Source organism: Carex rostrata, chromosome 19 (genome assembly GCF_964058835.1).
Source record: "Carex rostrata chromosome 19, lpCarRost1.2, whole genome shotgun sequence".
Taxonomy (NCBI): domain Eukaryota; kingdom Viridiplantae; phylum Streptophyta; class Magnoliopsida; order Poales; family Cyperaceae; genus Carex; species Carex rostrata.
Window position 1 is genome coordinate 2,976,681 of NC_135936.1, and position 13,665 is coordinate 2,990,345.

At 34.0% G+C, this 13,665-nt stretch overlaps 1 protein-coding gene across 1 annotated transcript; it reads right to left on the reverse strand.

Moving 5' to 3' along the window:
* Positions 1–1,691: 1,691 nt before the first annotated feature.
* On the reverse strand, positions 1,692–8,226 carry LOC144571590 (Transducin/WD40 repeat-like superfamily protein). The gene is made up of 13 exons (XM_078320940.1): positions 8,069–8,226; positions 7,489–7,607; positions 6,936–7,088; positions 5,979–6,106; positions 5,577–5,766; positions 4,918–5,083; positions 4,253–4,353; positions 3,982–4,158; positions 3,746–3,801; positions 3,401–3,458; positions 2,755–2,872; positions 2,372–2,482; positions 1,692–2,063 (listed from the first exon to the last, which is right to left on the reverse strand). Exons 1-13 carry the CDS (start codon positions 8,082–8,084, stop codon positions 1,975–1,977), a joined length of 1,482 nt encoding a protein of 493 aa, XP_078177066.1. The 5' UTR covers positions 8,085–8,226; the 3' UTR covers positions 1,692–1,974.
* Positions 8,227–13,665: the final 5,439 nt, after the last annotated feature.

The following is a 13,665-nucleotide window of genomic DNA, read 5'->3' on the forward strand; positions in this document are numbered from 1 at the left end:
TGCAGCACTTTATTAGTGTATCCAAATGGCAAGGGAAGAGGGTAATTGCACCCCTAATACAACACTCCAATTAAAGGTTATTGCAACACTCAAGTAATGTATGCAGAAGGCAAGAAAAGAGGGTAGTTGCAACCCTAATAAAATACTCCAATTGAAGGTCTTTGCAGCACTCTAGTAGTGTCTCTATATGGCAAGAGAATATGGTTGTTACAGCCCTAATACAACACTCCAATTGAAGTTCTTTGCAACACTCTAATAGTGTCTCCAAATGGCAATGGAAGTTGGTGGTCTCAACCCCAACACAACACTCCAATTGGAGGTCTTTGCATAACACTATTAGTGTCTCCAGATGGCAAGGGAAGGTGGTAGTTGCAACCCTAATACAACTCTCCAATTGAAAGTCTTTGCAGCACTCAAGTAATGTTTGCAAATGGCAAGAGAAAAGGGAAGTTGCAACCCCAATACAACACTTCAGTTGAAGGCATTTGCGGCACACTAGTAGTGTCTCCAGATGGCAAAAGAAGAGGTTGGTCGCAACCCTAATACAACACTTCAATTGAAGGTGTTTGCAACAGTCTTGTAGTGTTTCCATATGGCAAGAGAAGATAGTTGTTACCGCCCTAATACAACACTTCAATTGAAGGTCTTTGCAACACTCTGATAGTGTCTCCAAATGACAATGGAAGCGGGTAGTTTCACCTTTAATACAACACTCCAATTAAAGACAAGATTCTTAATTGGTATTATACTTTATTGTTATATTAATTTATGTACTATTTGCTGTGTTGCATATCAATAGTGAAGTCTCAATCTAGTTTTATGTATTTTTCGCATGTGTTAGTAAATATTGTTAAAAATATTATAGTGGACACCGAAATATTTCAAATTCTGATGAAAACTTTTTTACTATTATTTTAGATTGCATGCTCTATATGCATATTAAAATTAATATTAATATTGTTGTTGTAATTATTAAAAGATCAAATAAGATGGAAATGCCTATTTTTTTTATACAGCCAATCTTGTTCCAATTGTCAAATACATGTTCGTTACGCATCATAATGCTTATTTCAAGTGGGTTTTTTTTATGAATACCTTTTTTATTACTTTCCGATGTAATGTTCTCTTGTGAATGATCAAACTTGTATTAAATTAATGAAGAAATATTTTGACAGTAACTTACGAAGAATCAATTTAGCACTCTTTTAACTCCAACACGACTGTACTACTCACTAGAATAAATACGAATGTAAACATTAGCGAACAAAAACACTATAGAATGCTTATATAGCTGCCTTTAAAACTATCACATACATTAGGTTCCATTAAGAAACATACTTTGTGGAAATAAGATATACCATAACCATAATATACGGTTTGTTACAAAAGCAATGAATAATTGTATTTAAAGAGAATTCAAGAATGAAAAAATATGTAATTATATCTTGCGTTTGCAATCAACAGTCTGACCAAGTTTGACATGATCAATATGCATTCACAAGTTCATTAACTTCACAAAATATATTTCTTGACATGTCTTTTAATTGACAGAAATTTTATCTCTATTTCTAAATGATTCCATCAAAATTTTGATCATTTACAAATATTTTATTGCAGCGCTCATCTAGCAAACTACTAGCATGCTAAACAACAATTTAAGATCAGAACCTAATCTTTGGTAAGTGCAATTATTTACTTTTCCAAAGGTCTTCATTTAGAAATTTCAACTTGAACAATTTAGAAGATTTATACAATCTTGGAATGTGTATGCATTTGAATTGTACACCATAGTGCATAGGAAGGCCATTGACAATAATATCATTATAACAAAGTTAGAATTCGATGTAATGTTCACAAATCTACAAAGCCCCTATTTTGTACTATATTCCCAGAAGTACTATAGTTTGGTAAATACTAAAAGTAAAAGTGAGATGCCAAGTTTAACTGTCACATTTTTTAACATAACTGGAATAATCAGATAACCTGCATATAATAAAGCCCATCTCGAGACCCCAACCATGCGCCCGAACTTTGACTTTGATAGAGCTGATGCCCAGCATGGCCTACAACAAGAAAAGGTGAACACTTGTGAAAACTTTTATTAACTTGATTTCAAAATTTAAGTCCTTGGGTTTTACAAATTGAAGATACATTTTACTTCGTGATGCATCCAAGGTTTACTACATTACCTCATACATAAAACCAAGCAACAATATGCCTCATGCATGTACTACATAATACCAAGCTTGTACATTACTCAATGTTTCCTTACAATACTACACTATGTTTGATGAAAAAAAAATTATATATTTTTTTTGAATTGGAATAATTAAATAATTATACTAGCAAATTGTCAAGTTAAAATGCCAACCTTGAAAACCAGGCCACAAGACCGTAGTACAACATGACTCAGAAAACATCTCAGAAAATAAAAGTTCTCCCGTTTTGATACTCCAAATGCGCGTCTTGCAATCCTCCCCACCTGATAAATTGCATCATCTTATATAAACTTAGTAACTTCTTTTTCATTATTTCATTATTCTGCTTGATATTTTCTACATTAAAAAGTTGTATGCCATGGCCCAAGCTGCATAGAGAATTTGGAGATTGCCATGCTAGCCGTGGTAGTAGAAAATAACCATTTGGATATTGATACCAACTTTAGCAAAGTTTAGTGCTATAGCATAGATAAACAAAGCAAATAATTTACACTTGAATATAACCAGTGGTGTCCCTAAAAAAGTAACCCAATACCAGAAAGCAGAAGCGTTTCAGACGGGTTGACCGCAAGTTGCAGATGGTTGTGAGAGTTCACATGTCCCCTGTAAGACTGGACACCTCCATTCCCGAGACGAATATCAAATAGCTTGATCTGCATTTTATAAAGGTGGAAAAACAAAACAAAAATAAAGAAAAACAATATAGATGTTTAACTGCAAGGGTATCATAAGCACTTGACCAACTGCAAAATGTCAAAATATCAATCTGTTTTCTTTTTCCAAATGGAAATATTACATCTTGCCCATATTTCATTATAAATGACAACCTCCTGTATCCTTCTCAACTGAAATCAACATATTATTCTGCTTGCTATTATTCTTAAGGAAATATCCAAATCAAATCACCCATCTTCATAATGACTTTTTTGAATATTTGTGAAAAGTTTGGAACATATACATGTTCAATATGGAGATTTACACCTATTGTGCGTGATTATTATGTGTTCACATGAAGCATTTTCTTCAGACAAGACAAATAGTTAAAAGGCAACAACAAAAAGATTGACCCCCCACCAGTTATACTACATTAATTATCCATATTATGCCAGTTTGTACCTTCCCCAATCTCCCAAAGAACTTGGTGACTTTTGCTTAAATTAAAGAATAGGAAAGGATCTAACCGAACCATCCATTGAACTGGCTATGAAGTAATTTTCATCAGATGATAGAGAAACAATGCTGCACATATAATTTATTTCAGATTTCGTACAAGAATATAGAAGCAATACATTATCACATTTGGGACTAAAGGCTTGGTGGTGGTTGTTGTTGCATTATCACATTTGGCCCTCCAAAAACCATTATACTGCATGCCCACACTACAAAGAACCCCATTTGCTATTCTCGGGAATGATGCCAAAACTAACCCCATTTGCTCTTTTTCACATGCATGGATGCAATCGACAAAGATATTCACAAGTTAACACACATATAAAACAATAATTGAAGGAATATTGTTTCTATACCTACAGACTGCAGAAGTCATATGCACATGACTGCCAGATCTTACTCCTTTATCAACCTATTAATCAACAAAAGGATCAAATTGTACAAATAAATAATCTGACATTATAAATGTTGGTTTAGTTCAACAAGAAACTGTTGAAACAAAAAACAGCCAAACAGTAGTTCAGAGTAACTTTATTTCAACAATATCATGACGCATACAATTTGTAACACATGATCAAACTTGATAACGTACCTGCGTTCTTATAAAATTCCTTCTTCTCTCTCTCCTACTCGTGTGTAAGCTCGTCATGCGAGGATTTGGTGTGGCACTAGACCAATCAGAGGCCTCTGTATTACCAGAAATTTGCTTTTCCCGTGTATCAAAAGTCAATATTGACCCATTCCTCAGACCACATAGTACAACATTTCCCTGAAAAATAAATAACGAATTTTATTTATGCAATCAAAAGGTTTTTTACAATCATATGAACAGGAAGGGAACAACCCAAATTAATAAATATTACCGAAGAGAGAAATTGCTGTGACAAAACATCACTTTTACTGCGAATTATCCGCACTGGTGATCTGGTTTCCAAGTCGAGTAAAGCTGGCCCCGTACTAGTTCCTACACAGAATTTCAAATTTGTCCATACCACAGCAATAAGATAATAAACATCTTTGAGTGAGGCTCTGGTAATATGCATATTACGAATCGACTCGTGCTATGGATCCATATCTCTAGTTTTATAATTCAAACAGCCAATCCAAACCGTTAAACATTATCTTCATATGAAAATGTACTTATATACCAAATGTTTAAATTTTTTAGAATTATTTTTGTATTTTTTTAGATAGGTAGAAAACCACTGCTTTTGGATGATCCAGAATTTTCAAATTCTAAAAAAGGTAAAATGGTATGCAAGTACATTTTTCATATGAAGATCATGTTGAACAGTTCATATGGACTGTTTGAACTTTAAACACAAAGATATGAATCCATAGCGCAGACCGCTATCTCCCCAATAATGATGTACCTCCTATCTCCCCAATATAGAGTTCTTAAACAAATATACCTTCATGGCCTACATTTAGTAAGATTTCATTTTTCTATCATAGCGGCTCTTGGCATTCATTACAATATAGACCATCACAAATCAGAAATATTATAAGAAAGAACAAATGAAATAACCTAATGCAACATAGGTTCCGGAAGAGTTGCAATCAGCAGTCCACACAGTACCATCCATTGAAAAAAGGCATTCAGCGGGTGAGCCCGGTGTAAGGAAATTTGACATAGCATTTGCATCTAAAGAGTAGAGTGAACCTTTAGATTCACCCGATCCGAGAGTTGTGACCATGTTAATTGTTGTCAAGGAACACAAAGCAATTTAAGTAAGATTTTTTGGTTCACAAAAGTTTCAAAGATCATATTAGACCTCAGGACACATTGGTAAGACTTCCTATATCCCTCCTCTATTTGGAAGTACCCTGTTTCCCTTCATCTATCTCACTACATAAAAGAATAATTTAGAAGGTATCCCACTTTTCTCTCCAGTAGTTGATGTGATCTTTGGAGGTTTAAAAGGGCACAATAGCATTGCCCTCCAATTAATAATAGTATTAAGCAGCATTTTACAATGAGCACCACACTCTTTTAAGTTACCACATTTACAAAAAACAGTGAACTTTTTTCAGATATAAATTCTGCATCTGGATTCTACTGTTAATTGCTTGTGCGGAGAAGTACCCCTCACTCTTTTATACCCTCTCAAGTCCAAACGGAGTTGAAAGCGAGTCATCTTTTTCTTAATTTAATCATTGAAGTTTAGTAGAGAGCAGGTTAGGATACAATACATGACCACTCAAACCACCACTTTGTTTCACGCATGAAACTTCAGATGGGAACCTCAGATCTCGACATAATGAAAGGGATGGAATCGTCAAGCAGGAAATATTAGAGACTTCATTCTGATGACGTGGGGACCACACTGATTCTACATTAAGATGGGGTCCCTCGGGATTATCTACCTGAAAAAAACTATAAAACAAAAGTGTAAGATCACTAAGTCAGTAACCTAAGAAATCAACTTAAAAAACTGTTAAAATACACAAAAAGGATACTACAGTACTGAACATCAGAACATATCAATTCTAAGCAGACATCCGGAAGTGTTGCAGTGTCCTGTCTAATATAACATCAAAGGGGGGCAAAAAAAAAATAGGAAAAAAGAATGACCTATTGCACCTTACCTTAAAGAACCATGGTTTCTGCTAGCTGCCAAAAGTAATGCATTTCTGGTACCAGTTTCTGTATCTGATTGAATGCAAATTCTTTCAATTGCACGGTGCACATTTTTTGTACTCTCAAACTTCCATACCTGCAATAGACAAAGGCATGAAAGATTTCATTTAAAATTTATTAGGTACAGTTGATTTGAGATTAGGCATTTCTTGATATGAAGTCAATAACAAATTGATAAGGAATTAGCCAAAAAGAAAAATCAGTCCGAATTAGCCAACTCAGGTCGGCACCAGCAAAGGCTCAGCTCCGGGATAAGACATGATTGATTCAAACTGCTAAATCTTTATCTGAGCCAGAGTTTGATCCGAGTCAGCGTAATATGAGCATGTCAACTGTCTTGTCCGGAGTCAGTCAAATTTTTTGCAGTTTTATAAAAAAAAGGACGTGTACATTTGGATTTTAGGTGCAGAAATTTTTCAAAACAAACAAAAGCATGCAATAGACAAACAGTAAAATTAAAAATTAGGGTTCACTAAAATGTCCAAGTATTCTAAATTTATGTGTGCATATTTCCATTTTTTTTTAACATTCCTTTAACCTTTTTTTTTTCTAATACACCAACAATATTTATTTATAAAAAGAATAGGTGCATGTGTTGCTGCAATAACCATCCTACTGGGAAAAGCCCACATCCAACACCTAAACGAACCCAATCAGATTGTAAGTTCCAGAACCATGACAATGATTATAACATTGCAAATACAAATATGCTTCTCAATTCAGTAATCAAAATACTAATTCAGAAGGAAAAGGAACCAAAAACAGGAAGAACTTTGCAATATGAATACTGAAATGACAATAACATTCCATATGGAAAAATGTTTCTTAATACTATAATCAAAATATTAATTCAGCAGGAAAAAAAGAACCAAACTTAAAAGAAATTTAAGAGATGACAAACATACTGTAGGCTGAGAAGCTTGAATTTCTTCGTACTGCTTATGAAAGTAATATCTTCTTGAGTTGAACAAGATATCTCTTCCTTGAATTTCTCTTAAACCAAGAAGGTGGCTGATTTTTATCCTTTTGCCCTTTCTAATCAACTGAATTTTACTTTCCTGAAATGTGCAAAAGGTTCTACAAGAGTTCTTTTACAAATATACGCACACAAATATCATATCCAAAGTATATTGGTGATCAAATATGTCCTATTGATTTTGAAGAATCTTCAAGGTCATAACAGAGATGCCATGATCTAATAGTAAGCTTATACTGCATATATAAATTAAAGTTTTTTTAAAGCATACTTCTGCTACCAAGAGTCAGCACACCAAAAGTAGCTAGAACAGAAAAGTAATAAAATATTAAAGTTATGCTAGGGCTGGAATAACATTAGTTGAAATAACTGACATGTTCCTAACTAAGTAGATTTCCATGGCAAAACATTAGTGGCTTTTATTGCATATAGAGAAACCCACAAGTAATTACAAAAACAACTAAGAAATAATAGTTGGCCACCTTGCTAGAAGAAGAACAAGTGGCCAAAGCAGCACTAGCTGTGCGCTTAGAGCCAGGAATTGGCCCTTTTATTGGGAAATACCGATTTTTCTCTGCATCATAATAGAATCCGGGCAGATCTGCACAAACAATGATTATAGTGGCATCAATATTTATTTCTAAAATTTTGGGTAATAACATGGCACTTCAAATTTTGAATTGTGGCTCAGATGAGGATTAGACTAACAGTACCAGACATTAGAGTGAAACTGACTAGCTTAGGTAATAGTACAGCACTAATGAAAACAAACCAGTGCTGTACTGGTACTAATTTGTGCAGTGGATGGGCTTAATTCTCCCCATGTCAAATTTGAATACCAGCATATTATCATCTCAGTCACGCTGGTAGCATACTTATTGATATTGTGTGCCAATGCAGCAACTTATATGTACTATAAAATGTAATAGTTATTACAAGCAACAGTTATATTTCGGGATAAGTAGCCGCAAAGAAAAGTTTGCGGGTTTGTACCAAAAAAACAGTAGAGCACCTAGTGTGCGAAAATATACTCAAACCAGAGAAAGCGAGAACGCGACAAACCTTTAGGCGGTGGCATCGCTAAAGAGAGGAAAGAGGCTCGAATTGAACGGAACTGCGGTGGGGGTCCCTTGGTCTATTTCTTATACGCCGCCTCCTCTCTCCTGCTGCGGTCCAGTCGAGATGCCTCTTCTTCTTTCTTTCTTTTTTTTCCCCGTTATGATTCCTTGCACTTCGGCATGCAATCGTTGTGTTTTTAGTGGGCCGTGGGCTGGGACTGTTATCTGTGACTAATTTACATGTGCTGCTACTTTTAAGTGGATCATTTTTATGTAAATAATTTCGGCTGCAAACCGTCATAACAAGATCGTCTTATTTTAATTTTAATTTTTTTAACTAGTGTATTTAGTTTCGAATAAAGATTTTTATTCCTCATCTAACTACTTTTTTATAACTAACTCATTAACTATCAAAGTCAAAAACTAATTAACTGTTTCTAAAAAAAAAAAAAATATAGCTCTTCTTTCTCTTCTAACAGATCTCTCCACCCCCGTCTACTATTCCTCTACCCTGACTCCACCCCAATCTATTCTGAGTGGGTCTTCCATTCCCTCTCTCTCTCTCTTTTTCTTTTTTAGTCTCTCTCTCTCTAGAGATCTGACCTTGTGCGATTCACAAGAGATTAAAAAAGTGTTTCATCTCCGACGAGATTTTTAGATAAATTTTGCTTCCTCAAGTGAGATTTTCAATTTTAATTTTAATATCTTAGTTGCATTGTGTATCCCACGCGGTAAACTGGATAAATATTTTAGGGAGAACCTAGCTATCCCTCTATAACAATCTCTCATTCATCCTCCAGTCATTAACTACTTGGATAATTACTAACTACCTAGGGGGACCACTTACTATTTGGGGACCATCAAATATTTGAAATATTTTAAAACTGGCGCGCGCAAGTATTAATGTATAATGTATCAAGTATTCATTTATAACACATCAAGTATTCATACTTAATATATCAAGTATTTAAAAAAAAAATGAATACGTTTTTAGAATTGTTTTTTTTTTTCCGTTCAATCTAATCAATATTTCTGACGATCGGTGAGGAATTTTGTAAATCTAAAATCACGAATGTATGTCATCCTTATCGTTAAAGTATGCATAGTATCATAAACTCATAGTTTTTTTTATAGTTAGAGACTTGGAACGTAATTAAGTTGTAATGTTTGCTTGTGATCGTTCGTATCTATTTTGGTTAAAATTAAATAATAACAACTCCGCATCCTATCAAGTATTTGATTCGGTTAGGTAGCATATGGACCGTTCCATTGATGCACCAGCTTTTAAGGGGGCCGGTCAATTAATGAAATTTGAGATGCTTCCCCGCACTGGAACGGCAAGTAACAAACTTAGCCCTTTGTTGTCCCGTGTCAGAGTTCTTTGAAGAAGAAACTTAGAGATCTAGCCTGACACAAGTAGTGTCGTAAAAGTTTTACAAAATGATTTTGTCAAAAGAAAAGAAAGAAAATATAGGAATTAAAATAAAAGGTAATGTAAAAACAAACCCACACTAGGGTCTCTACGGCACAAGTGTTTGCCATTTAAGGGAATCAGCTCCTAAATTCTTATGCATCTCATTGAAGAGTAAGGCTATGGTGCTATGGGTTGCATAGAGGGTCTCTATGCAACGGCTCAATATTTGAGTTTCTAAAATTATAGCGGTCGATTCAAACCGTTCAACATGATCTCCATATGAATATGTACTTGCAAACCAAATTTTACATTTTTTAGAATTTTTTTACTATTCTTCTAGATAGGTAGAAAATCAAATATCTGAATGGTGCAGACTTTTTTAGATCAAATGATTTTCTACCTATCTAAAAAAATAGTAATTTTTTTTAAAAAAAATGTTAGTTTGCAAGTACATATTCATATGGAGATCGTGTTAAACGGTTTGGATTGACCATTAGGATTTTGAAAAGTCGAATATTTGTTGCATAGAGGCCCTCTATGCAACCCATAGCACCGTTGCCTTACTCCTCATTGAATATCTGCCTTGCCATCTTGCCAGGGTTGTCAATGATACCTTTTAATTGTTTACTCAATCCGTACCATATTCGATAAGGCAGGTATGGATAATTTTTTTTTCCGTTAGTTTATTGGATATGGTTATGGATAAGGATTCGTTTTTCGTTAGTTAAACAGGTAAGGGTAGGGGTAAGGGTAAAGACTATTTCCTATCCGTTACCTTACATGATAGTTATATAAAATATAATAATATGATAATGTTTGAGCAATAATTAGCGAGTACTTTTGTTATTTAGTGTATTATTTTTGTTGTAAAATAAATATTAAACATATTACTTTTATTTGCATGTCTTGTTCTTTTATTAAATAATTGAATCTGTCGGAAGATATATTTTTATTTTTGAATTATCTTGTTTTATAAAAAATACAATTTAGTTGAAATTGATTGCATATGTATTTTTATTTTCATTTTTATCAGTAATGTCATTGCATATGTGTGAAATAAATGAGTTTTAATGTTCTATTTGTAAAAATATAATAAAACTAATATTATTCGTTATTCATCCGCTACCGTTTTGTTACCGGATAATTTTAACGAGTAAGAATAAGATAGGATAAAATCAATTATTAATGGGTAAGAGTAGAATATGAATCATGTCATTTTTAATCGGTGTGGGTATGAAAATTCTTCCACTCTACTCGTATCGTACCCATAGACACCCCCTACATCTTGGCCTCGTTTCCTAATAACTGAGCGCACATTTTTATTTTTTTGGCTGAAAATTCATAGACAATTTTATTGATGGAAAAGAAGTTACAAAGTAGTTGTTTCATAAGATTAGACAATGAGTGTCTGTGAAAAACATACAGCTAAACAAAACAAAAATGCACAGGAGTATGTGCATCCTATGAACGCAAATTGATTATCCTTGCCTGATACATGATAGAAGCCAAGCAATGATTTTCTCTATACACATACCATAACCGAGAAGACACTAAATCTAAAACATACCGGAAACTGAATCGATCGGATCAGAACAGTCACTCATAAATCAACCAGTTGTTTAGATTTGAGCGCACATTTTTCTTCGTGTATAACAAAGCACATGACAGATCCTGATCCGACTGAGCGACAAACATCCAATTATTTGGATCCGCTCAGATCCAAGTCGGACACATATTTAGTCATAGACGAGCTGTCACAGAATATTGTCTAAATAGAATTATAGACGAAGCCCCACTGCGAGTCACATCGTACGGCGCTATGATCATCAAGCTTTCTGCGTGAAAGGCCAGCAGCCGACAGGATTGGACTTCTCGACCTGACTAGTGGGTCCCATCGCCTCATGGGCGTTATCTCGGTGTCGTTTGTCATACGTCAGAGTTTGAAGACGGTCGATCAGTCGATCACATCACATCAAGATTCTTTTTTTTTTGTTGGTGCCTAAATCGGTTTGGATGTGATTCGTTGCACGCAATACAACAAAAATTATCCGTAGTCCGTAGAGGAGAATTCACTGCGTGATTTCAAAAAGAATTTGCGCAACATTTGTCTCATTAAAGGGAAGGGAGGAAAGGAGACGAAGGGAGAGGTTACTCTCGTAACAGTGAAATTTATATTTCAATTCTGGAGTGACAGATTTCGTCTAAAACTGTGTTCTCTCTCTCCTCTGAACAGTGTGCGTTCTCTCTCGTTCTTCTTCGCTCTCTCTCTGATTTTTTTCTTCTGAAGCAGGGAACTTGATATGGGATGATCAGATTTTCAGGATTTTCACCTCTGCTGCCGTTCTTTCCCTCCGCGTCCCTCTTTCTGAAGCAAGCCCTAAGGAACGTCTTGAGCTGCTTTAAAAAAATTTAATTTATTTCAAATCCGACACTTCATATTTTAAGATTAAAAACAAAATAGATTTATCATTTACCATGAAATGTGAAATGACGATTCATATTTTACACAAATTATTCAATAATTATCTTACTATCAGAGTGGAGCTAAATTTGAGTAATTATAAATTTCTAGAATTTTCATCTTTATTAGTTTTTTAATTATTCTTTTACTACCTTTGTCTTTGTATATACTGAGTCTAGCTAGCACGACATCAGTGTCGTATTATACCAACTTCAAAACCTATTGGATAGACTTCAAACTACTAATCTAAACCGTTCAAACTGATTTACTTTATGAGGAGTACGTTTACATGCAAATTTTTATTATTTGGAGTTATTTTGGTATCAAGTTAAGCGGACAAAATTATTGAAAAATGAACATAAAAACTCCCGCATTTGACTACTTGACTTGATACTAAATAAATTCTGAAAATTATAAATTATGTATGTAAACGCACAACTAATAAAGCAAATCAATTTAAACCGTTTGAATTTATCGTTTAAAGTCGATTCAAAAAGTTTTAGAGTCAGTATTATAAAAACTGGAATGACATTGAATATCATACTAGTCATATTCTATAATACTGTCGTGTTACGATTTTTCTTTGTTTAAAAAATACAGTAGATTGTTTTTCTGCTGCTTATAAAAAAGTTTTATAATTATATAGCCGGCTTTAATGTTTATGAAAATACTGGTACATAAAAAGATACGAGAGTCATTGAAAAGGTGAATCAACCATTACAAGTCCATTGCGTGCTTTGTCATCATTATTTGTACGCAATCGTGATAAAAGATAATTCAATTTTGCTACGGATCATGTTTTTGTTTTATTTTGTGGTACTAACAAATACTAACATCTAACTTATTTTATTGACAAAATTCGTTAACCTCAACAAAATAACAAGGCGAGTGCAACACAACTTTCTTACTTATTATGGCCTTAAGTTATAAATTTAAACTATTATATTATTAACAAATTTGTTGATTCATTTACCAACTAAAAAATTATACCTACCATTTAGTTAGTAATCGGTAACATCCAGTACACTTTTATATTCAGCTAGAGATGTTCACAGATGGACAGGGTGGGCCCAGAGGAGAAAAAAAAGATCTGACTATGGGATTCATTCCTAGTCTTGTTCGACTGCCAGGTGAGACTGCAAACGGAAATAGGTTCAATTTGAATGACAGAAATACTGTGCGTGTGAGGAAAAAAAAATTTACTCTAAAAGGCCTGTTCGGCGGACGGAGGGGAAAGAGAAAATGAATGGGATTGCAATATTTTTTAACTGATTTTTACTGTTCACGTGGGATTTCACTCTGAGGGCCTGTTCGGCCACCAATCGAGAATGGGTATGGACACAGGAATTTAACTGAAAAGTATTGTTCCCGTGGGAAAAAAAATTTCAGTTGAATTTTTTTTTTCTCACAGGAACAGTAACGCGGCCGAACAGGACCTGAGTGAATTTTTTTTTCTCACAAAAACAATGAATGGCCCAATAGGACCTTATTGTAATATTTCAACCTCTTATTAATATTATAACATACAAAAAATTAAAGAATTTTAAATTTGAAATATAAATTTAAGTCATGTGAGATTAGCAATCAATATTTATTATTCTTTTTTACAATAAATTAGGGTTTTTTGTAGACCAACATATAAAATTTGCATCGGAATTTCTACTGTAGAGAGGAAAAACTTTTTTACTAAATAACAATATAAGTTTCTTATTTGGGACAGGAGCAG

What these genes read in the sequence shown, in the direction of transcription:
- LOC144571590 (XM_078320940.1), bottom strand. An exon ending in CTTGTTCTTCTTCTAGCAAG is followed by an intron (nt 7,089 to 7,488) that starts GTGGCCAACTAT and finishes TGCACATTTCAG; the next exon opens with GAAAGTAAAATTCAGTTGAT. An exon ending in GGAATTTTATAAGAACGCAG is followed by an intron (nt 3,802 to 3,981) that starts GTACGTTATCAA and finishes GTTGATTAATAG; the next exon opens with GTTGATAAAGGAGTAAGATC.